This window comes from Egretta garzetta, unplaced genomic scaffold (genome assembly GCF_000687185.1).
Source record: "Egretta garzetta isolate BGI_Z169 unplaced genomic scaffold, ASM68718v1 scaffold287, whole genome shotgun sequence".
Lineage (NCBI taxonomy): Eukaryota > Metazoa > Chordata > Aves > Pelecaniformes > Ardeidae > Egretta > Egretta garzetta.
This window is the reverse complement of record NW_009260435.1, coordinates 3,340,206-3,367,254: the sequence shown is the minus strand read 5'-3', so window position 1 is coordinate 3,367,254 and position 27,049 is coordinate 3,340,206. Positions and strand designations below refer to the sequence as shown.

The 27,049-nt window shown below is 36.3% G+C and overlaps 1 protein-coding gene across 2 annotated transcripts in view; it reads right to left on the bottom strand.

Annotated features, from left to right (window-relative positions):
- The window catches only part of SCAPER (S-phase cyclin A associated protein in the ER), a 161,919-nt gene extending 136,450 nt beyond the window's left edge, over nt 1-25,469 (bottom strand). For both annotated transcript variants that reach the window (XM_035899552.1, XM_009643932.2), the window contains exons 1-4: nt 25,400-25,469; nt 21,677-21,794; nt 14,527-14,597; nt 9,203-9,400 (exon numbers count right to left, since the gene is read on the bottom strand). In XM_035899552.1, coding sequence (XP_035755445.1) covers nt 9,203-9,400; nt 14,527-14,597; nt 21,677-21,794; nt 25,400-25,462 — 450 coding nt within the window. In that variant the 5' untranslated portion in view covers nt 25,463-25,469. The remainder of the gene's footprint in view (nt 1-9,202; nt 9,401-14,526; nt 14,598-21,676; nt 21,795-25,399) is intronic.
- Nucleotides 25,470-27,049: the final 1,580 nt, after the last annotated feature.

The window sequence follows — 27,049 nt, the reverse complement described above, 5'->3', positions numbered from 1 at the left end:
ATTCTGTAAAAACTTACATCAGCTTCACATGCAGAGTTTAAAATATAGACATAGTTTTATGGTATAAGGAAAAACTCCAATGACAACGTGTTGCTGTATTGCAAATGCTTTACTACATCAAAGTAATTCCTCCTGGTATTAACAGAAATTTTCTGCTCAAAGCAAGTAATTATTACTCAGAAATATTTTGGGAACAACGAGAAATCAAAATGTATTGGTTCTTAAGTGTATAACTACAAATTTTGACAGTAAAACTTTTACCACTGAAAACAGCAAAACCACACTACTACAGTACAGGTAACTAATGTACATTTTTCTAACACCATGTGCCATTCCTCTTCACTTTAATTGTCCTTTTAATAGAAAAAGGGCCTCTAATGAATGCAAAATGCTTTTTCATGTAAAATTATATGGACTATTATTCATTTTAACACAAATGAAAGTTTGAAATTCAGCTTCAGTTTTCACGTAAGTATCCTTTTAACTAGTACGTATGACAGATACGGAGCATATGCTGGTTGTTACAAGGGAAAAGTCACAAGGAAGTCAAACACAGGGGAAATCAAACAGAACACCACTGTTGATGTAGAAGTTGCTCTTTGATTTGAAATACTCCACAAAAAAGCTAACAAAAACCTTTCTTACAAGGCAGTTGGTTTACAGCACTAAAATAATTCGTAAGTAAAGTCTGCTACAAGAAATAAACGAGTCAAGTATTTTAGCCAGGTTTTTTTCAGTTTCACTAATAAAATTTCAGCTTTCTAATTCAATTCACATCCATTTAGGTTAGCCCATACTAAGTTGTGCTGACTGTTACTAACAATAAGAGCATAGAAAGCAAAATTTAATTCTGAATCATTTACTTTTCAAGCCTGCCACTGAGATATTCCTTGCAAAAAAAAAAAAAAAAAAAAAAAAAAAAGAATCAATCTGAATACGAGTTATATTTCTGAAGTTACTTGGCATAGGAAAAAAAAATACAATAAATGGCTTAACCTATTTTAAGGAATGTTTAGCTACACATTATCAGAAATGATCAGAGCAGAACCATGCAGCTGTAACCTGAGTCATGTTTTACGAACAAGGGAATACAAACAAGACAAGCAGCTGGAGCGGCCCCATATTCACTGATGCACATCTTTCTCCCTAAAGCTATGAGGGCCATTTTGTCAAGCAGGATGAAGCAGAACAAAAGTGGCTCTGAAAGCGCCGTTTCAGGCATCCAGATAACTACATATAGATGTACAGCTAAAATTACCAATTAGTTTACCAATTGGCTGCAACGGATTCGATTGGTTTGTAATTAATTCTAGTTACTGGCGCATACAGCAGGACGGTTGGCGCCATCCCTTTGTCCTACTGACACACAATACTGGCATGCAGGGCTCTGGGGTCTTGGACATCAATACAGCTCTCTAGCTCACCTACGGTACCGAGTGTAGCAGATATACCCGGTGGTGCTGAAGCAGTGGAAACTTGTACCATTTGAGAAGGTGCTGACAAAAAAGAACCTTTATGGGGTAGCCTACGGCAGCACAAGAGTCAAAACAATTTTAAATCCCATTATTTTTCAAGGTCATATCCATCCCATATGATTTTTAAAGAGACAGTTCAAACTAAAAAAGAAAGCAATACTGTTAAAAAACAACACTTAAAGGAAAATCAATGACATAAAACTAAACCCACTCATAATACAGCTCCTGTTTCTTTCTCCCCATTGTTCCATTCTCTGATCAATAGTCCCGCATGTCAAAAAGCTCTTTTTACACTTTTCCTTCTTTTCTCCAGCACTCCATCATTACTTTGGTTCCTATGTATGTATTTATCTTAAAGCTGTACTTCTAGTCTCTTCAATTGGGTGATCGTATTAATTACTTTGCAATCAGGACCTCGACTACATAGAGTAGCTACATCGGAATAATCCTATATTCCTGAATCAGGACAATCTTGACTTGGGTCCTAGATAGGCCTATTATAATCCTTAAGAACAGAAGTTCACTTTGTTTGGAAATCACACAACAGCTTTGACAATGTCATCTTCTCCATTTATTCTCCCCTTCTCAAACAAGGAGGAAGAACACAGGGATATATGGAAGATTGTACAATTCAAAATAGTAGAATGCATGTCAGATAAATTAACTCAGTCACCAGATCTGTACTTTAGCTTATTCTCAAGACTAGAAATGTATGGTTTATTTTACAAACTAGGCATACTTTATATTGTTTCATTATCTATATCAAATATTTTGGATCATGTATTTACCAAACTAAACTCAATTCTCTTATACTGGAGTACATTTTTAGCAGGCAAACTAAGTTCTTTCTTTCTTTAAATTTATGTTTTTAAGGTTAACCGTGTGTTTTGATAATTTGATACAAAAATCGCTTCCAAAAAATTCCTTGTAGCCTTTTTCATACAGCATTAAAGCCAGCTCTGGGGTTAGGTTAAACAAAGATGATTGCCAAAGCAGTTCTTATAACTTTGGGAGAGGATGAAAGGAAGCAGCTCCTCTACCCAAAGGACTCTCCTTATACCAACTTCAGTACACGGCAGGTAACAGTAAAAGGGAAAGACTCTAAAACACATGCAAAGAGGAGAAAAACAGAATAATTTTCCAGTAAGTAAAGCTCTCCTGATTGGTATGCCTTTTAAAACGTGCTCTCTATCCTTGCAGAAGCCACTCAGCAGCAAACTATAGAGAGTGAAGCTGCAAAGGTTCACATGGCCTCTTAGATCCAAATGTGAACTGCACCATATCTGGCCTCAGTTTGTTCCTCATTGCCTGTAACATTACAGCCATAATTCTCAATCTGCCACGGATGTGCTCCTGAGAAGTGTAACCGTTATCAAAGTAAATTTTCTCCAGCGGCCAGGGGCACACACAAGGACTTAATAATACAATTTATTTACACAAAAGTGTGTATACATATATATATATATATGACGCAAAGGGCAGACAGGCAAGAATAGGATTATCCGGATTGCCAACTAGAAGAGAAGCCAGCTTTGCAGTAGCTGGCTTTCTAGAATACGTTACCATTCTGAAAGATCCCATCCATTTCCACCTGTGAGACTGAATGCCCAATCATTACCCCATTTGCCTGTCCTTCCCTGTTGACTTCAGTGATTTTGATTCATCTCCAGAAGATGACAACAATGAAAATGTAAATGTCCAAAAAAGAGGCCGGAGGAACGCTCACAAAAGATTTTCACTTGGCATTGACTGTCACAATACAGCCATAGGCCATTGACTAAGAAAGAGATGTAAACATACTCTTCCTAAATAACTCCGAATTCAAGACCAGAAGACACATATTTTTTATAACTGAGTGGTAAGTGGCACCCTACTATAATTCTGACACATTCCAACTGCAGAGTTAGACCTTCTCAAACAATTTGAATACATATTCCATAAAACCCTATTGATCTGAAAGACTGTCTTGTGAGAAACACAGGAAAAGAATTACACATGTTCTAATATGTAAAGTATTGGCTTAGGCTTTCAGGGAAATTAATGATCACCTTGGGTTTACTGAATAAAAAGAAAATAGGTTCAATCATACAGAATAGAGTTCATTTCATGCTGAAATTCTTGGTCTGACTAGAAATGTTCTAGACATTCAAAGAATGAAGACATCAGTACAACACGGTATTAAGTTAATGCTTGAAATGGTCACAAAATTGTTAGAAATACACTTAATAGATTACTCTAGTGGGGAAAGAATTAGCAATTAAAAGAATGTAGGTGTTGGTCTCTTCTCCCAGGTAACAGGCGATAGGACAAGGGGAAACAGCCTCAAGTTGTGCCAGGGCAGGTTTAGGTTGCACATTAGGAAGTTTTTTTTCACTGAAAGGGTTGTTAATCACTGGAAGGGGCTACCCAGGAAAGCGGTGGAGTCCTCATCCCTGGTGGTATTTAAAAGCCAGGCAGACGAGGTGCTTAGGGACGGTGTTTAGCAGTGGGATGGCAGTGTTAGGTTCACAGTTGGACTTGATGATCTTAAAGGTCTCTTCCAACCTAAACGACTCTAATTCTATAAAAACTAAAAGATACTGAATAAACCTTAATTAAAAAGAAATATTAAGTAATGATGGGTAGAAAGATAAAAGTTTGTACAAGCATTAAGTAATGCTAACCAGCAACTTAAAAAGAATATGGAACTAATTTTTCACATCATAAAATTCAGCTTTTCCTAAAGGAAAAAAAAAAAACCCAAAACCAAAAAAACCCCCAACCATCTGAAGACATCCTGGGAGGAAAAAACCCCAACAATTAAATTTAAAGTAGTTTGAGATTCTTCTAGACTTACTGTAGCCTTAGCTGCTGGATCCAGTTTCTCAAACTCTATCAATAACAGTTTTATATAAGTATGTGGTGTGGGTTCTTTTTAATTTTTTATATACACACATATATATTGAGGTTGGACTAGATTACCTCTAGGGGTCCCTTCCAACCCAAAACATTCTATGATTCTATATATACAAACTCAGTTGCTGAGGCACCTGAAGACCATAAAACAATAGCAGCAGAATGCATTTCTCTGTTGTATTAACCAAAATTTCATTGGCCAAAATTGGCTACAGAATCTGCCTTCCTCCATCCACAAATAATTTGGGGCTTAATTCCTTTTAGCATACAGAAAGAGATTTAAAGGCATTACTAATTTTTTTCTGCCTAAGCTCACCACTCAAAAGTAGAAAATACTAGGTAATAAAACATTTATATAAACCTTAGACATACAGAAACATAGCTGATGTATAGAACACCCATGCAATTTGCATTTTGAAATGATGAAAGTTATAGCCAAATCTAGGAGAATATATCTAATCTCTATCACTATTGCACAAACCTGTTTATGTACAGTAAGATAATGCTTAAACTTGAGAATCATTTATTTTAGGAATAATTCAACCATGTTCATTATATCTTTATATACAAAGCATCAAAGCCATATCTGTATATCTATATACATGATTTGAGAGTTCTCAATTCCAAATCAGTAGCAAAATACCAACTTCTGCAGTGTCTGAAGCTGAGAGAAAATACACACAACCACCGATCCTCTTACACACATTTCCACTGTTTGTATCCTTACCACAACCCTTTCGTCTGCAGTTTCAACCACAACCAGCCACTAGAGCCCTTTCCAATTTGGGAGCATCAAACATTATCTTCAGTGACAATGTGATCAATAAAACTATACCAACTTGTAAGACTACAAGGGAGCAAAAGGTACAAAATAAAAAAAACACTTTTATACCAGATTAATCTGAAGGTTTCAAATGCCAGAAATTGTCATGTTTCATTTTTACACGGGTCTCCTTTTAATACGATCTTTATACAACTAAAATGTTTAAATGGAACAGAACGTTTCCATTTGACCAGGACAAAAGTTTGAGGAGATACCACTTAAAAAATTGAAATATGGATTAAGGCAGTTTTTGATAACACAGATTTATCTTAATAAACAGGATTTATCCCACTTACACAAAGAAGGAAACGTTAAGAGTTTAACTATTTTGGATCCTTATTTAACATTGTTTCCCACATATGTCCAGCAGTAAAAACAAAAATGGTACTTCATGAAAAGAGCTAACACGATATTCTGTCAAATGAGTTTGGAAAGTAAACAGAAAAACATGGCAATATGAAATTCTCATTTATCAAAATCATCTCAATTCTTTAGGTATGGCAGAAATGCATTAATCCATTTTCAGCTGAGCTGATGTGTCTGTTGGTATCTCTTGTAACATTTTAACCACTAGATAATTTTCTATGTAGTCCAAAAAGTTTGCAAAAAACAGCATAAAAGTGAAGCTAATCCATTCTTATTTTCAGAACAAGCTGTTGTAGAAGTTTATTATAAATGGAATTTTCATCTTAAAGTTAAAATATTCAGAAGACCAGCAATAACCTACATAAAAATGGAGAAAAGCTAAGAATTAGCTGAACTCCTCCTGCCCAAAGAGAAAGAAAAAACCAAACTAACAAAAAAACCCACAACAAACCACCAAGCAAAAAAAGCCTAAGTGGTTTTCCAAACTGTGGACCTAGTGGAGCCTGTTCTCCCATGATCTCCTTACTGGTTTCTCTGGTGCCAGAAATGACATAATGATGTGCATATCAATTAATTCTTAAAAAAAACCAAAACAAAAAAAAAGCCAACCAAAAAAACCCCCACAACAACAAACCAAACCTAGCAAGACAAAAAACAACCGCACACACAATCCCTCCTCCCTCAGTTGGTGCATTCATCTTCTCTTGTTCTCACTCAGAACTCCTTGGTGTCTAATAAAGACTGAGTGGCAGTTTTTTTCTGCAGCATGAATTTTTAACAGCATGTCTTCTTCCACGCTAGTCACCTACTCTCATGAAATCTATAATGACTAAATTAATTTAAACTGGTCCACTGATATTATGTTATGATATTAAGTTATGGCAGGGATGACAGAAAATCGTGAATATACAAGGACAGAAAAGACACATCGTATGACTGCATTAAACCTGGCCTCTAGAGTCCAAAAGCCTATGAAAAGGATTATACACCTCGTAGACGTTATTTTCCTGCCAATGAAGCTTAACATATTTTGCCATGCCACATCTGCATTACTGGTATTCTACCAACGATAACAAGTTAGGGAGATACCTCATTAGACCACACAGAATTCGTATTACGCCTCACGTTATGGCATTATTCACAGGCTTAAGATCACTTTGCATCCTCCCAATCCTGCACATTCAAGTGGTTGGAGCCGTCCCTGGAATTAACACGCAGCCATCTTTCCTGCAACAGTGGACACCCAAGTGACACAAAACAGGGAATCTAGATGCTGTTCATCGCTTTAATGTTTTGAAGTAGCAAGAAAAGGCACAACCAGAGATCTTGCAAAATCTGAGCAGGCACAATCAGAACAGTCAATACAAAGCATGAAACTTGGTGCTTGGAAGTAACGTGATAGCAACATATACAGGATTGCCAAAGCCAAGGCAATAAAACAAGTGTTTAGGTAAGCAAATTATGATTATTTACCTGAACTGAGTCCCACTGTAATGAGACAAACTGTAATGATCAAACGAAAGACAGAGTTGAGCCATTCTGAAGGCAGGACATAGGCTTTCTACTGAGCTACATGAATTCTACATGAAATCATGAGTGCTTTTCAAATACCATTTGCCAGGTGAACTCTGAGTCTAGAGCACAATTTTAATTTATGAACTCCTAAAAGGTTGAGGTACTACAGTAAACACTTTCTATGTATTGCATAATATGAAAGCTGCACTTAGAGAAGATACTTCAGCTGATGGAGGACAGCAAGCACTAGCTTTTCAGGATCAGAGGTGAGGAAGAATTGCGGTTTCCACAAGGATCTGTTGTTCATTATCACTAATATTCCATACAAAACTAAAACACACCTCCGCGCCAATGACAAGTTTGCTCACTCCCTACTTGAAGCCTATATGTGTAGTACCAAAAATGCTATATGCTAATAAGAGTTATGTAAAGCACTCACTTCAAAAGACAGCAGTTAAGATATTCTGCTGGAAGTGATTAGCTGGAACTCACTGACAACTTCACCTCTGGTAAAAACCGGACTGTATCTGTCAACAAAACCCAGCCCAAAATAAATAATGACAATCAATTGAATTGACAAAAGTGAAACCTTATTAGTAAAAATAATTTGCGAGACTCAACAGTTCTATACTTCATAGCTTAATTAACAGAAATTTTAGTAATTTATCAAAAGAGTAATAATCAACAGTAACCTTTAAAAGAAAATCTCACAAAGAGAAAACCATAGCACAAATGCATATTCCAGCTAATCAGGTAAGATTTTTTTTTGCGCTGAAAAAAGATCTTTTAAAAGGTAAATGCAACATGAATGTAACAGAAGTTTAACAACACAGGACTTGCACTCCCTTGTTTACTCATTTTTGGTTTTTTCCAACCCTGTTTTGCAAACAAGTAATCTGATACACACAGATACATACATCATTGTCAAGCGTCTACTCAAATGAAGACTTTTCACTTAGGCTATGTAATATCTCCACCCGAGAGCAGATCAAGTAGCACGATTAAAATGCTGAATGATATCTAACCCAAAAAATATGTGATAATGATACAAATACGCTTCTGTTCCTTCAGTCACAAAAGTTTAAAATGGTAATCTAATTACAATGCAAGGCTGACTGATTTTCTTAAACCAAAAAATTCTCCAGAGAAGTTTCCTGAGCAGGAAGACAGTTCAGTAACAAAATGTTAAATTGTGTTAGACCAACCAGCAATTTGGAAGCCTCTAGCTACTGTTCAGTTTTCAAACCTGCTTTCAGTGAAATGTATTTGTAAGCTAATCTCAAAGTCAATTTGGCCGTGTCTGATTACAGCAGAGAACTAGATGCATATGATAAGAAAAAAGTATACTTAAATTGATATATGTAACTTTTTACAGTGATTAGATAATCATTTCCAGAATGTGTTGAGTTTTCAGCCATGTTTAATATGAAACCAGAAGTAGTACCTTTAACATTTCTTTTATAACATATTCTTCTGGCTTCTCTTAATGCTTACGATAAATTCCATTTCTAAAGAACAAATTATTTTTATTAAATGACAATCATTTTTCAATGGATCTACTAGAAAATCACCATAAAACAGATGCACAAGCTATTACAAGCACAGGTTATTCGAAATTAGGAAGCGCGCCCTACAGTGACATCCCAACCAGACGTTGTTTACGCTTGACACCAATCACTTTCTGAACACCAAAGAGAACTAGAAGAGTGATAACTATCACTGCAAAAAGGGAGCAACGAATGTTAAAAAGGCTGAATCACAACAGTGCCACCTACAGTAAAGAACATTACAAGGAATAGATAAATAAATCATTGTTCAGTCAGAAAATTAACAAAATCAGAACTCAATAAACAAAAACTGATTTCATAAAAAAAATAGATCTAATAACATTACATATATCACTACAAGTTTTATACACTTCAAAAATTAGTCACTGCCTAAGAGGAAAGCATCTTCTTAAATCTGAATAAATATGCCATCAGTTTTCCTGTTTGCAAGCCTTCACTAAATACAAATCAAAAAGCAATGGTTTCTGAAGCCCTAATTCCTCTTTTGGCTTTTTTGTAAAGTATGAGGAAACCACAGTACAAGCCGTATGACAACAGGCAAAGAACAGCTGAAGACTTACCTTGCATTCTACTACACTCTGATCCGATTCACAGGTAACATAGATTTCATCAACTGCCCGTCTGAGATTGTCAAAAAGAAATGCCCAGTATCGAGCTCGCAGATCAACTTTTCGAGGTTGTCTTGTTTTTGTTGGGCTTTTGTCAAAGTTTTTATCTCCAGCTGCTGCTGATGTTAATTTACAGTCTATGGTAGTGCTCTGAAAAAAACCAAGATACAACGGAAAAGGAAAACAACAAAGAGAAGTTTGGTAAGCGGTTGGGTTTCCGTGCAACACACATTTTTTCAACATATTCAAACATTTGTAAACAAGAAATTTTTCACTTAGGAAGACTACATCATCCCACTGACTTAAGTTTTTTAAAACACACTTCCTTAGCTTAAATATATGCAGCAGCTATGTAGAACTAGATTCTGTTTCTTTGACATTTATAACCCAACATTCAGATTGCACAACAGTAAAAGATATTCTGCTGCTTAGCACATTGGGAAGTTACATTTTCTAGTTACACATCCTGTATTATTTATTCTGACAAGTACATGCATCCAGAGATGAAAGTAACATTTTCCTAATAATCACACCAGCAATATTCCACCAGATAAATTCTATTACCGAGACATTAGATACAACTTTATAGTTTTTAAACCCTCATTCTAATATACGAGTATTAATGTCAGTGAAATGCTGATGTGGCTAGCCCTTTGATCGATATGTTATGGCTACACTGCAGAGGAGATGCCAGCAAGCACCGAATTAGTTTACGAAAGGAAGTTTTCACAATTTAAAAGACTACTTCTACTAAGATTTCCACTCACCATATTGTTAACATTGCAAGCTCAATTCTACCCAATGTAAGTGCTGTGCCAATGAATCAAGTTGTTCCTACTTACACCAAGTCTGAAAGCATCCTCATGCTGTTTTAGGCTGTAATTTAACAGCTTTAACTACAACAAATCTGTTGTTTGATTTTTAGTGTTAATATGCAGGTTAACTGATCTAGTACTACTTTGCTGCACAGATGCAGAGAACTGCCAAAATGCTAAATGTGACGGGGAGCAGAGGGAGAACATCCAACTGTCATCACAAATGCTGGCTCAGACAGGAATCATATGTACCTACTTGGAAGTACTGTTACACCACCTCAGTGTTACATATCTCTTTGTCCTTGTGCGCTCAGCTTAGTGTCACTCACATGGCGTTATGCCTCCTTGACAGGGATATACTATCACCTACCTGCACAGTACATTCCAAAGGATTCTGAAGGACGCCTATGTGGCTGACAATACCAAATCAGCACTAGGTTCCATGACACTATCCATATTAAACTTGAAATTCTCTCCCACAACAAAAAACAAACAGAAAAATCCTGCTACCACGCCAGATTTCTATAACCTTCCGCATTCCGTAGCAGCCAGGTGGATTGAGCACCTCCAATAAACCCAAAGTGACGCCCAACCATGTGCCATTTTGTGATGAAGGTCTTACCTACATGCTACATTAGTCTGGGTTCTGGGGTTTGGTTTTGGTTTGTTTTGTTTTTTTTTTCATTAATGCATTTATTTTAATAGCACCTTTAATACAGTTTTCATGGACTGGTCCGCTGTGGCACAGATCTCCAGAAAATCAATTCCTACTGGAGCACACTTGTAGGGATTACTGCAAAATTCCATTCCAAAAACTCTACTTTTGGTGACTGAATAAAAATAATCAAAACGAACATTGCACAAGCCAGTATACCGAATTTGTAATTAAAGTATGCAATCCCTCACTAGAAATACTGTAAATAGTGGATCAAGTGACTGGGAACAGCTTGGAGAAAAGATGCTCCTTGTATATAAATCTTTAAAGCAAAGCTTATACTGGCTAATTTACAGCACCTTTAAAATACAGTTTATAATGACACCACCTTAACTACAGGATCATAAATAGCTATATTAAAATAACAGCGTTACCTTTTGCTGCCTGTATTTATAAAATGTGACCTTGGTAAAGTGATTAGGTTTCTACTTACTCAGCTAATATTGTTGATATAAAGGATCAGTTGTTTTGGACTGGGAACCATGCACAATTTCCACTATTTGAAAGACACATTTTCAAATGCATCTTTAAGACGGTGTTATGGATTATGTTTCAATACTTAGCAATAAACATTATCCACCTACTATATTTGGCATCCATTTATCATCTTTCTTGTATGCCAGCCATATTTTACTGAAGGAAACAGCATGTTGAACTATTAACTACTGTAAGTTGTAGCAGTTCCATTACCACCCCTGTAAGCATATTGCCAGTGTTTAAGTAAAACCTAAGCAACATTTACAGTTACTCATATTCCAGTAGAACACCTTTGAAAGGATAAAAATCCCTAAACTACCACATTTCTTGTAAACACAATCACATAAGCAGGTAAGTTGGTGGTTAGTTAATAGAAATAATACTTTACATTCCTGATACAAGTCAGTTTTAACACTGTATGTTTGAATTTGCCGTAGCCTAGTATCTGCCACTCAAGGAAACAGAAATCAATTCTCAGAGAAGCCAAATTGTATCCCATATTTGGCACTTCAGCCTCCAGAAATTCCATGAAAAAAGATCAAACTCAGCAAGCTATTTCCAAACTTAATCAAGTCTGACTGGCACCAACTCTACTGAAATGAAAGCCAGTACTCAATTGTAAGAGTGGCAGCACAGACTACTTTTAATATAAAGATACTACTAATATTTTATATAGACTGCTATATTCTGTACAGATGTTTAACACAAGAGCTGAAAAATTACCAGGATTTCTGAGTTAATCTGTATATTGTTCAGCAGAATCTTTACCTGTAAGCACCTTAAGTAAATTTTCTAATGAATCAAACTAACCTTTCACTGTGAAAAGCAAGAAATGTTGGACTAGGTACAGGCTTTTCAAGACTGCAGTTTCTGTGCTGATGTAAAGGTATAGCTTTATTATTCTTATTCATCCTTCCTGGAAGTTTTAATTAAACAATATTTATTAGAAGTATGTACTTTTGACCAGATCATATTTTTCAGTGCCATGCTCAGGTTGAGAGTGATGCAACAGTGAAACTCAATTTACAGAGATTATCATTTCTCAATCTCCCTGGTATTCAGAAGGAACATGTAGGCACAGGACAAAATATTTCTAACAGCGTAGTCTGAAGAAAGATCAGGCAACGATCCCACACCTTCACCAAGATGGAGCTATACCCAAGCCACATAAACTCTACCTACATCCTTGCATCTAGTGCTTCCAACTAACTCTTAGCAGATTTTTCACTTTGGTCGGTATTTGAGGCATAAGCCTCTTCCCACTGACAAGACTCAAAGATACAGAATTAAGTTTTTCTGAGCAAAGTTCTAGAAGTCCAATCCTGCAAACTTCTACACATCATTCTTAACTGGATAGAAGTAGTTACTTCTGAATCTAAGAGATCTCAGATCCCTTAGCCTTTGACAATACACATCCAAAATTTAATCCATGTTCAACAACTTTGCAGACCATTGCACATTACAAAGAACCAATCACAGCGTTTACAAACACACACAAAAAAAGCTTGCCTTGGCCTGCTCCCCACCCTCAAATAATATGGATGTTTACCCAAAGCCTATAAGTCGGTCATCATCTAGCAGGCCTACACTGAAGCTTGTAGTCACTAGAACAACAAAACCCACCCAAGAACAGTAAAGATTCAGAGGGGCTAGTTCATATTATCTCACTTGTAGCCATAGGTCAAACCTTCAGCTGCAGAAAGGGTAAAAGCTTTTGTGCCTTTCAAGTTCAGAAACATGGGAATATTCCTTCTTACATCTCAAGTAACTCAGTGTGGATAATGAAGTGACGTGAAAAATGAATCTTTTTTTTTTTTTCCAAAATAGTTTCAGTAACTTGCCTTGGAATTCTGGAAAGAATGAAGTGCATATTTACTCTCAGGATGTCAAAATTTATTGAATGTAGATTTGCCAGCACCCTACTGAGAGGAAGATGAGGTTGATAAGATCATATGAAAGAGTTCTTCTGAGTTTATTTTCTTGAGATTAGTGGCCCATTTCTATGTAAAGGAAAATTAAAACTGAAGGCTCAACAAAAGTAACAAAAAAGCCACCAATTTATAGCAGTATCCAGTGTCTGAAATGCAGTAGAAATAAAGGTGCTGAATGCCAAAGTGAAGTTCCAAGATGCACAGACACTAGGCAGTCCGTTTCAAACCTTAATTGTACCCACTAGGAATGCACTGTTTCTGCAATATAGTTTTACAGTAGCAATCCCACACAGAGCCACTGAATAACAATCAAGTATGCTGAAAACTCACCATTTACATAATCCCAAGTGACTAAAATAGAGAGAACCAAAACTATGTAAGCATGTTACTCTTACCCAAAAGGTTCTGAGGGTAAACTCTTACAGGGAGCCCCAACTACATCAATAAAATTTACCTTCACAGAGCAAGAAAACCAGGATACACAGTGTTTGTAACATACAAGTACGTGAAAAGAGAACACAAGCTTAATAGCTACTAAACTAAATTAAGAAAATAACATACCTATGTTTTAAAGACGCAAATACATCTCTATGGAAGCAGAACATTTTTCTGTTCTTTTTTTTTCTTAATAACATCTTCCATATGCCATATTATCAAAATCTGACAGACTGTCTCTAAATACTAAATGGCTAAAGCCATACTAATAGCTAAATCCATTAATCAAAAAAAAAGCAACTGTTAAAAATATTAAACATGAAGAAAGCTTGAGGTATTACTTTATTAATGTAATAAAGACTATCACTCACATAGAAAAAATATGAATAAAAAAAGAGCACTTTCTTCTTGACACTTCTCATTCCAACTTGCTTTCCAGTCATAACTCTCAGAAATTTTACTCACCTAAACTAATTTTTCCAAAATAGGATACATTGAACTTTTAAACCAAAATACTTCAGCCATTAACACATGACGTCAGGCAATAAGGTATTTCCTTAAATTAGAAATTGGGCAGAATGGTAGCCTTTGTATAAGCAGCGTGCTTATAGGAAGAATAACCTTTATCATTTTATTGCTGAACGGCACCTTCCCTTAAAATAACTTCAACGCCAAGAAGTCATACAGAGATTAGGAAATGACAAAAATAAAGGCTGAGGAAGGTAACCCACATTCTGGCACTTTTTAACTTCTGAATACTTGACTTTGAAACTTGTATGCTTTAAAAATACAGTGTGCGTACAGTTTTATGTATGTAATTTTCAGCCAATAACATACGAGTGATGTCATGAACCTTTTGTTGTAAATGTTATGTCATAAGCAGAATAAAAAATAAGCAGATACCTGTTTTGCAGTCTTGTGTGTTCCTTGAGTGGCCCTCTTTGTTTTTCCACCAGCTTGCCATTTTGATTTTCCTGTGGGAGAAGCAACTGTTTTAATCAACAATAATGATTTTAATTAGACAGAACATTCTAAAATGCACATATCCCATCTTACAATGTACTGATATAGGCACAACTTCTGAGTTAAGAGGTTTGTAAAACTGTGTATTCCAAATATACATTCCACAGTTCAGAATGTCAGTAATTCCAGAAAACACACAGAAAATGGGGGAAAAAAAAAAAAAAAAAAAAGGAAGAAAGGCAAGAATTATAGACTTCATTCAATAAAGATAACCTACCTTTAAGTGCTCAATGCCTCTGAAAATCGTATCATTACAATCTACGTGTCAAATATGATGCTAGTTTTCTCTATAGATTAAAAAAGTCTGCTCTTGAATGCCTGTTCAATCAGGTATTACAGAATTAAAACAAGGAATATCTTTCTTAGGAAAAACAAATGTAATAAATTAGGTTTTCTCAACCCGTTCAAACAACCTACCAGTAGATTTACGTATTTTCTGCCAAGAAAGATAGGGAAAAACAGAACTTGGGACTGGATTCAGTTCACCTATATTTGGGTAGCCAAAGGAAGAGAGAAAAACATTCACAGAGCATGAGACAGTTCCCTTAAGATCTGAAATGCCTTCTCAAATGTTCCTGTCTCCCTCCACTACTTATATGAAGTGACTTTAGCAACTGTGCTTCCATAATCTCTTTAAATTCCCACAATCATAAAGAATTATTTCAGGCCTCAGTGCTGTGGTGGTGGCAATTTCTTAACTGATTAAGAGTCATCCTTGCATAGATAAATTTGTGTTAGCCCAAACCTACCTGACACGTTTACATTTAATCTTTGAGAATTGCTCAGGGGTCTTTAAAAAAAAAAAAAGATTTTTTTAAGTTTTATTCCTCCAACTAGTATCTAACTTGCACAACATGAAAATCACAGGATCCAATTACCAAAAATGTAAGCCAGTAAGACAAAATACTATGGCAAGAGTACTCTCTAGCACAGATTACATCTAAGCAAAAGTTTCAAGATTATTTAGCTCATTGAAGCCAAGCAAATAAATGCATTAGCTGAATACAGTTCCTTCCTAGACCACAGAGATCATTCTTGAATTTCAGAATTGCCCAGTTGAGGTTTTTAACAGTTCTTAGGCCAAATTCCCTAATGCTGTCCAGCTGTTTTACATTGTTCTGGTTATTTAAAGCATCTGTAAACCTGTGTTAATCAAGCAGTTGTACAGCTGGTTTGCATTATCAGCTATCCCAGGGAACAAGGCCTTTAATTTTAAAACAAATTAAAAATTACTTGCTTGGTAATTCATTTTTTAAATGCTACATTAGCCAAAACAACAGGTACAAATTAATATATTGAACTCAATTTAGCAGCATTCAGGAAAAAAATTGATTCAGCTACCATATGTACAAAAACTTCCTATTCACTAAAAAGCTTAAACTGCAGATCAGTTCCATGTCAGAAACATTTCAATCACCAAAGTCTCTCTTCTGAGATTATTTACATTCTGCAATAACAAGATTTTGAATGCAATGGCATACAGAACTTGCGCAGTGAAAAGGCTCACAAACAAACATGGGTAAGTTAAAATTAAAAAAGGGCAGCTGAACACAAAAAAAAGTTTCAGTCTCTTTAGATTAGATGAAAAGCAGAATACTAATCCATCACCTAAGAACTGGGAAATGTATGAACAAGTACCCTGTAAAGACAAAAGCGAGTTTTCAGGCACTTTCTATATTAGGCAGACACTTGGAGAAAACAAAACTTATGTAAATACTAGGTTTTGCAAACTTAAAAGCAAATAATGTGTGGCAGGGACTAATTATTCCTTAAGGTGTACTGGCCAAAAAGTTGTGTCTTTCAGCAGCAACCACATTTCCAAGCTTTATTAGTCTTTTTCTTCTAATAAATGCCTCTGGTTATTAGAAGATATCTTCCTTTCTGCTTTTGTCTTTTATATTCACAAGCAGTGACAACACAAGAGCAGCGCCTAATGGTCATGCATATGTTCAGTGACAACTGGTGTGTAACTATTTAATAGTTACATTGCTATGAGATGCATAGGAACTCAATGTCATATGAAGGGCTTTATCTGCTAGGAATTTCCTGAATTTTAAGGAAAGAACAATAGTGACCAAAGATTAGCATCTCATTTGCTATTAAGCTGCCAGTGTGAAATATATAAAGTAGCAAAGTTTTGCAGCATTCAGGGACCTACAGTCGTATTTTACACCTGAAGTACATTTCCTCTCTGTCTGGTAATTAAAGATGAAGCACATAGCGTTCATGATTTGTGAAGACTTCCTGTCACAAAAACCTAAGGTGCAAATATCTCCCCCTTCCCCCCCCCCCAAAGCCATTGATAAATTACTTTCAAAATCTCTCTTTTATACTAACAATCTCAACAATCATCCCTCTCATCGCTCTCCTTTGTATAGTTTTACTGATATGAGAAATGTGGGAATTGCCTTTAAATTTAGTAATTAATAGCAGCCCTCACTTCTGTTCTCACTGCGGCAGAGATCAACTGCGCATGTTGCTTCAGTGCCTTTGACACTGTTTATCACCAGACCTTCAGCAGGCACGATAACCATTTCCAATTATATTTCTGAGGATACAAATGGGTAAGCATTCTGTTGTTTTCCTCCAGTTCTTACACACAGCCTGAGAAATGTACTCTGTCACCTCTTTCCCCATTGTTATTCATCAAACCTGTAAGACAGTCAGTCTACGTTATAGTGCCATTGCTACATACAACCAGGCTGTACTCTAGAATCTATCTCACTAGCCTAGCTCGTGCAGTTGTCCATCTTAAGGAACACTTTTGCAAAAATGAGGCTTGGATAAGACCTGGTTGCCTGGACCTCATTTAAAGTAAAGCAGAGGCATCTGCCTGGAGGAAGGAACTTGTTGAGACTAATTATTTTTAACCCCTTAATTGAGGAAGCATATTGAAGTTTCTAATGTTATCATAAATTATCTCTTTTTAGAAGTTTGTGGAGCAGTAGTAGACATGATTTTTCTAACCGTACGATGCTAAGTATCTGAAGAAATTGCTGCCTTCAAGCATGGATATAACCAAAATTCGTTGTGTTTTTCCACCTCCAGCTTGAATTACAGTGACATATTTTGCACAAAATTACTTTTACAAATCACTGCCTCATCTAGAATATTCACCTACCAGCACTAGACTGGATTCCCATTCATTTCAGTGAAATTCAAGGTTTGAAGCTTATGAGCCTTAAAGAATACCCCTGCCTTCATGTTATATTCTGCCAGTTACAATCGGATCCCGTGTTGCTAGGGCTTATACACAATGTTTTCAGTCATGAGGCTTACAACTTCCTTACTTGGCCAAAGAGAGAGCCCAGTTCCATGACTTTCATCACAAAACTGCAAAACCTACTTACTCCATCAGGCTCTTGCTAAAGGAGATTATACTGCAGACTCCCCAAATTGTGCCAGGTACCTTTCAAACAATAAAGTATGTTTCCTTGCCCTGAAACACCTAATCTACGAATGAATTATAGATGGGAAGAGCCCAAGTGATTTTAAACAAATAGGAAATAAGAAGGGAACAGTTACAAATACAAGATTTTCCTTTTTTTTTGACACATCTCTTGAAGTTCCAAAGGTACCTCACCTTCCATTAACATTTAAATGTCAAGCCTCTGGGATGTTTTAACTGTTACTAATATCATAGCTTAGACTTTGTAATAAAATTTGTGTGTAGTGCTTATCTGCACGTGGTGCCTCAAATTCCATCCTTGGCATAGAAGATAATTACAAAGGAAAAAAATGAAGTCCTCTATGAGAACGATCACAGCTTTCCAAGGTGGGCAAGATCTAAGTGACTGCAAGAGGTGAGCAGTGGCCATAGGTTTGGAATGCAAATTTAATTCTGGAGACAGAGTATCAGACTAGTGAATTTTTCAGAGTTATAAGACTTTCCTCCTAGGACACGAAGTCAGCTGTACTGTTAGTCAATCTGTCCAACAGAGTCTGCTGCGTATGAATGAATTCTGTGAAGGAGTATTTTAATTTCAATAGCTCAAATGTATTAACAGTCATTGTCTCTTCTAGACCATTAGCACCACATTTGGGATTTTCTCATGTCATTGATCTGTATTCATAAAGAGAATTTCAGATCTGACATAACAAGGGTGCATGCTGCTCCCGAATGTGTCACAGAAGTGCCACCCACCATTCCAGAAATCTCTCTCCTTTTTAAGGAAATATTTCTTATTGACTGGAACTATGTATTTCCTTTAAGGAACTGGAGGGTTTTGATGGCAATTATTTTCATTATTGCTCTTTTACCCATGTCTTCTATATGAAAAACACAAGTCTTTCAGAGGAAATGTTAAGTGGTAAGAAGGACACAAGCACACAATTTTTAAAGGAAATAGAAAAGAAAGGATACAAACTGAAAAAACAAATCCAGCATTTTAATTTATCAAACCTCTATAACACTACCAACTAGTAATAGCAAATGTCCATACCCTCACTGTTTCTGCAGAAAGAAAAAATCTCATAATGAATAACAGTATATAAAATAAAACATTAAATCACACACTGTTACTGCCAAAGCAATACCTCTGAACATTACGTGCAGAAGGAACTGCCGAAAGACCAAATTCTGCTTTGTACAGAAGAGTTGCAGGATTGTCTCAGGCAACCTGAACCTTTGGCCTGATTTACACAACCCCTGAACGAGTTAGAACTGTCCTAATTCATAATATTGCTGCATCGTTGCTCAGGGACAAAATACATATTGAAAGATCAGCATTAAATGAATCAGAGCTCACTGACAGCAACATATATACCCTCTATGCCAAGACAAGGGTCCAGAGAGAAAGGATCTGGCTCTGCCAGACTTTCATTAGCCACAAGTTGCTTTCCACGGGAAAATTTTCTAGCTCACAATTATCACCAGATTCTTTGTATCGTGCAAAAAGGTCAGCCTACAACTTAACAAAGAAATTTTTAAAAAAGCACCAGTGACAAAAAATTTAAAAATTACAATGGTGCTAATAAAAACAAAAGAAGGAAATTAATATAGCTTCTTGGATTTTAATTATCATACATAACTATTTAATGAGGCTAAAAATTCACTTTTACATTCATTCTTCATGTTGTGGCAGAAAATGCTAGACTTGGAGCAACCATTCATCTACAACCCACATTCAGTCATTTTTAAGGAAAACATCTTACTTGGAGGCTTTTAAAATAGTATTACAAACAAGGTAGTGTTAAAAAATAACACTCTTTAAACAGAAGTTGAATCAAGTCACATGTAACTCAAAAATACTGTTAGCAATATACTCTATGTTCCTTTCACATAAACTCATTCGTATTACTACCCTTCCCAAAAGTGTAATTCAGAATCTACAAATAATTCAAGTCCAAATTCTAATTCTGCTTTAACAACTTATGTGACTAGTCCAATAATATCAGTGGATAGCTACTAATATACTCAAGAACATGCAGGGGACTGTAAGAGCAGCAAATAGATAAATGCACCTTCTGGAGACAGATGAAGCTCCCATAAGAACACAGAACTGGCCCACTTACAAATCCACGTATTCATGACAATGAAACGAGCAGCTGCTGCACGTGAGCCAAAGCTGGGAGGTATGCATTCTAATTGGTCAGATTATGCTCAAGTCTTAAATTATTTCCATTTCTCTTCCTACAATGCAGCTAACAAAAATTCACAGTACACGTTTTTCTGCTGCTGCTATACAAAACGTGCTAAGATAGCAGTGGAACAATAGAGAAGTAAAACGGTCAGAACCGGAAACCAAAGCCTGTAAATGTGGACATCTGTAATTAGTTTATCAGCTAAACATCCTAAACCTAAGTTATCTGTCATTCTGCTTGTCATAGTTCAACAGAGGTACAGCTACGCATTTTAAACTGAATGTAATTTCCTTGATGAAACCTATATAAATGTCCACGTACAAACATATAAATAGGTTTTCATGCACCTCATTGTCTTGTCACTTTCGACTTTTAAGCTTTAAAAACAATCGTAAATACACCTTAATGCAAAAAGCAAGCCAAAGACAGTTTAAACTTTGCTTCAGTTTGCTTCAGACATAGGGTTAATTATCCTGCAACTTAGACATAACTGGTCATAGAAATATCTTTTCCACTGGCAGAATAACAGAACAGCTGAGGTTGGGAAGAAGATCCAGAGATCATCTAGTCCAACCTCCCAGCTTAAGGCAGGGTCAGCTAGAGCAGGCTGCCCAGGACTATGTCCAGCCAGGTTTTGAGCATGTCCAAGGATGAAGGGTGCCCACAGTTTCTCTAGGCAACTTGTTCCAGTGCTCAGCCACCCACACAGAAACAAAGAAAAAAAAAAATTACTTTTGGATACTCCTGCCTAAGTCTCAAAAGCAGCAGCACCTCCACAGGAACATGTGAACTAAAAAGTACTTGATATGAAGTCCTCAAAAAACAGCATTCTGACATCTGGAACAGCTTGAGCAGTATAAAAATTAAAGTCAATTCCTGGCTCCTTAAGTCATCATACCACAAGAGAATATTACAACAGTAACAAAACTGTTCTGAGGACTTACATTATGGAAAACTGTCCCCACGTATCCCTTCCTTAAAGATTCTTCACAGATGTTTACCACTGATTTAAGTGATACTAAACCTTATTTGTTTTAGAGCATAGAAAGCAATTTGCTGGATTGTTCTAAGCCATCCCTACAATTCTGAATTCCCAAGTTACACGAGATAAGTTTTTAACAGCCTTTTCAAAGTCCAATATTTTAAGAAAAAACATTATTATATTACACAAGTATCTTGATAATATCAGCAAGAGTCCTAGATGTCGCTTAAAGACCAAAATAAAACAGTTTTTAATCTGTTCCTGTGAAAGTTGTATGAAGTGATCTGTCAACTGCAGGGTGTATTTTGGAAAAAAGCTTTACAATTATACTATGTGTGCTAAACATAACTTTTGTTTTTTCTAATAGAGAAATTCTATGTAAGAAAACGTGTTTCCAGGTAAGCAAGTCCAGTGGACAAAGGGATGGAAGTGGAAAAAGCTGATGGAAGACTGCTCAACACATACCGTCATCATCTTTGTTTTCCAGTGGAACGCTCCATGCAATTAGGTTCCTTGCGGTACGTCCCTCTTCTGCAACTATCTTCCTCACTTTGTCATGGCTATTAGAGCACTGAAATGAAGCCTGAAAACAAGAAATACAGGGATGAGAAAAAAAAAAAAAAAATTTTTGTTATGATATGTTAATTTCATCCAATATGTGGTTAAGCCATCCAAAGTGGGGTGTGCCAGTACTGAATTTTCCTCAAATACCCAAAACAGGTGTACATATTCATTTTCACAACCATTTTTCTGCATGATAAGCAGATTGATTCATCAACATGACATGAGAGTTACTACCCAACCCTCAATATGGGTATGTCCACACCACACGTTTTTAACCTCCATTTAATTGATTGTCAATGCTGCTAGAGCATCACAGTAGACTTCACAAACTTTTTCGTTACCTTGTGTTAATTAGAACTAATTATTCAAGATAAAAACTGCAGGAGACCAAAGTGCATGCATTAGCTGACTGGAAAGAGCCTGGAGAAAGGCACAACATTTATCAGAACCATCTGAAACATATAAAAAAGCGACCTCTCTTTCACTGAGAAGACAAGAACCTATGAAGTGTTTCCTGGCAACTAAAGTTAGCTGTTATTAGTAGAAAGCTACAGCTGTTCAAAGACAGAATAAGAGACACTGACGATGAACTTCATTTACCTAATAAACATACTTCTTTGCACTTGCAAAATACACCATCGCAAGACATTTGAAGCCAAATATATTAAGGAACACCTGTATCAACTGACAGACATCAGTTAGATAAAATCTTGCCTCTTCTACAGTGTATCAAGTTATTCCTCAGAAAATAATTTGAAACAAAGCCAAACAATATACTGTAATGATAAATTTATGTACCGCGATAGCACAAAACTGCTGACCAAGTTATCTTTAAACACTGACAAACTTAACCACAAAGAAGTTACATTAATCTAAATATTATTTTAGGCACAAACAGACTGATTTTCAGAAGATGCATTTTTCCTCTTTTCATTCTTACCATTGTACAACTTAAGCCTGCCAACAGTTTCTTTTAGAGTACTAGCAGATCTTTAGAAAGAAAATACAGTAAAAATGAATATAGCAGATGCGTGGCTGTAGTTAATAAGGCGGTAGGAAACGCAACACAAATGAGAAACTGCTTTTACTTTAATGATTATATAATAGTATTTAACTTAGGTTCCTCTCATCCAGATGTCCTCAACTGTTCATTTCAAAGCCACAGTGTGCCATCTAGTGCTCCACAGACCTACCTAAAGATACCACCGTGTAATACAACGAAAACAAAGAAAAAAAAATAGCACTGCTATATAAGTGAACTTTTGGAAAACCTAATGAAATAAATAAAGCAGATTATATATTTTGGCCCAAGGAAACCCAAGCAAAGCACGTTAAAAAACAGGATCTGTCCTAAACTGGTTCTAGTCTCTCCTTATTCTATATAATTAATTGCCTGTTCTCACTAGGAATTTTTAGTAAGTGACCAGTTCTGCTGAATCAAGTTTGGTTTGGGTTTTTAATCCCTTGTTGTTTAATGATACCATTTCCATCATCAGTCTAAGAGTTAAAGATCCATGAATGTCACATAACTGTTTTAAATCACTTTAAACTACTGTATAAATTACCAATGTAAATACTTGTGATAGCTTACTTCAGAACAGAGTCAAATAATTTTAACTTAAGCACCTCTGAAATGTGTCTGTCTTAAACCAAAAGAATGTTCAGACTGCATTTTGCATTAATTTATTTTCAAATCATCAAAAAAGGCCCAAACCCTCACCTTAGCTAGAAGTAAAGCTAATCTATGGCATACGCAACAGCCAAAAATGAACTAAGTATACAAATAAGTCTTTCCTCATTTATTGAGTCTTTTCTTTCAAATTCTCCACCAGCAGACAGCGTTCACTCAGCAAACTCTATGTAATATTGCTCTATGGCTTTCCTACAGTATAAGCCCACTCATTCTTGCCATACTCAGAGGACTTGGAAACCATTTGAATTTTTTTCTTTGCTAATATTTTTATGCTGTTATGTTCCATTTCATCCTCCACTGGTCCTCCTATCTTCCAGGCTTACCATCCCTATTCCTTTCATCTTTTTCCTCATGTTTTCCAGACCTCAGATTTCAAGTTTTCTGAATCTGAGAACTTACGGTTTTCTCTTCCAGATTGTCGCCGATTCACATCTGTCTTTGAAATACAATGTCCAAAAGCAGATACAAATTCTTCAATGAAGACTATCTCAGTGCTAAACACTGGGGGCAGCTTATTCACATCTTACAGTTGATACTCCCATTTAATCATCTCAGAATAATTCATGGGTTTTTTTTTTAATATGATACCACCTTTTCATCACTTATGACATAATTCTAACACATATGTCATGACATATCACACATAAATTAGCATGACCTACACAGTCAGCCTGGACCTCTGCAGGTCCAGTCCAATCCCCAAGTTCCCATCCCCTGGTCAGAACAGACCCCCATCTTCCTCATACATGAGCAGAATTCCTCCTGTTGCACGTATGACCTTCTGTAATCTGAAGGTTCCTTTCTGCACAACTGCTGCCAAGACAGTTGTTTTCCAACCTCATTTCTGGATATGACTACTCCCATGTAAGTGTAAAGCTCTGCATTAGTCCACGCTAAACTGACTTATTTTTAAATTATTTTATTTCTGTCTTTTACAAGCCAGAAAGGCTTGTAAGGAAAGCAAAAGTATCTCAAAACGACGTTTCCAAGTACTCTGTATCATGAAACTAGAGCCTGACTTAAAATTCTAGTCTTCATAACTTAAGACATCAGTCAAAAGAAAAGAACCAACCCTTAAAGGAGGTCTTAACGGGGCAGCTGGCAATAACCAAGTGTACAGCCACAGAGAAGTGTAAACTGTTGTGCCCAAGGCCACAGTGGGTACCAACACAGTCTTTTCATTTCACTAGGTAAGAGCAAGCTTTAATACCCTTCTTCATATGAGCGAAGTGATACCGATACATAGTTTTTTGACTGCTTCCTCAACCTGAATCCCTCCTACTTGCTGCTTAACTATCCAAAGCAGCTATCTTCTTCAAAGTGCTGTAGATACAATCATCTGTTAGGCAAAAGGAATGACTACAAATTTGTTTAGCCTTAAATAGCAGATTTTTGTGATTTAATCTGTACTGCTTCTTTACATGGCTACGATTATTAAAAGAACTTTCATGAGGATTCTTGGTTTAATGCTGTTCATATATATAAATACATTGCTGTAAACAAAAGCACCAGTTTCAGCTATTGCCATCTCAAAGAAAATTACTTCAGCTCTGACCTCAGCTACTCAAAGAACACCACTCTGTTAGTGTAACCAAACACCATGGTTTTACACTAGAGCACAGGTAGGATGAGAGCAGTTCAAAATGGGAATCAGCCGAAACGTATGTCTTAAAGTCCAAAAAACCTATGCACTAACACAACCAGAAATGATGCAAAAACTGAAGAAATACTTGCATTTTTCTAGAGTAAAATTAATTTTTGAAAGCTTCTCATCACAGTGTTAATAAGTCAAATTGATTCCGTTTCTAGGACCAATACTTTCGGAGAAGCTACAAATGAACCAATATATCAATGAATCCCAACATGAAAAGTTAGTTTTTCTTGCAGTAGGAAAAATCCCACCACACTGTTATAGCATCTGAATGTCTTACCATCATGTTATAGCCTTCCTCCACATCAACAGGCTCACTTACTACATTTTTGGACGACCCCATTGAGTTGTCATACCTGTGTAAAAATAAATGCAATTAATCATTTTGGCTTAAACCACTTCTAAAATTAATTTTAGCTTCTTAGCAGCATTTATGCCATGGACATCTGATGAACACAGTAAGGTTTTCAGAAGATGGTTTTGTTTTGTAAGGTGTTTGCACTGCTCCTTATTAGAAGTAGCCAAAAACCCAAGAAAAAAAAAAAAAAGAGACTGACCCTACAGAAAAATGTAAGACAAAAAACAGTACAAAGAATATTAAAACTTTAAAATAAACCATTGCATGGACTGCTCTGGAATAGTGAAAGGCAAGCAGAATAATCTTTCCTGTGATACAGAACCAGGCAAGTTGGTTATTAGTTCAAAAAGAAAAATTAATGAGAGACATACCAAGAAATTGGTTTCAGATAATTAGTGGTCAAGCAAAATAAAATGGAAAACTTCTGTTCTCATTTCAAAAAAAAAAAAAAAAAAAAAAAGATGTAACAGTTCCTGTACAATCAGCTCTGAGAAAACGAATACTTTTACCCAGTTTTGAACTACAGAATCATTGCCACAAATGCAGAAACACTCAGGACTAAGTATTTATAGATTTATCAAGAATTTCCAGAACAGCGATAACAATTCTGGAATCAAGTAAACCCTTGGCTTCAAGGTTGAAATAAATTCTAGCCAGCTACTGATTAGAGTGCAAAAACTCTCCTGCAACAGTTCTGATTCTTCTGAAGAATCAGCTGTTCACCAGAAGTTAAAGACACTTCTAAATTATCAGGAAATAGGTAACAGAACAAGATTAACAATTAGTAACATACAAAGTGGGATTTTGTTGGCCTTTATCATGAGCGATACTGCTTTAAGTGGGCTATTCCCTTATTCTTGTATTACATCTTGTAGTCCTGGTAAATTGCTCATTTTTCTAAAAGTAAATATCCCAAACCTACGTCAACAACCAGGCAGTTGTTAAGATTTGCACTTGTTTGTATGCTTTAAGACAACCTACTGAGCTTATGAAGACTGAAACACTGCAGCCAGCTGAAGGAAGCTGAGTTTTTCAAACAAAGTAAGATTGTATTTCAGCATCACTTCAGACATCAGGGTAGGCCCAGGATGAAGAGTTTTCACACGGTGAGGTATCTTAGAAAACTGTGCTTTTGCTCACCAAATTAACTTGACTATAATCAAGGTGTAATAAAAGCTCGGTAAATTGACATACATATTCGAGGAAAAAACCTGAGGGCCCGAGTATTTGCCCAGTACTGCAGGGAATTCGGAAATAATTTAGAAAAAAGAATCTGTCTTCAGAAAAAAGCGTAGAGGAGGCAAACCCTACCCGTGTATGCTGCAAGACCTACCGCGCTGTCAGCTTTTGTAACCATGATTTTCTCTCTGACAGCGAAGGAAGAACATCACCAACAGTTTTTAAAATGCAAATACTTCTACACCTCCTGGCAGTTTTTTAAGAGTTTCCAAGGCCAGGGATCTCCCTCAGGCTGAGCCATTCCGGGGTTTCCTCAGACTTTGCTCCCGACTGCGGGCTTGCCCGGGAGCGACGGTGAGGAGACGCAGTCGGGCGGGACAGGCCCCTCTCGCC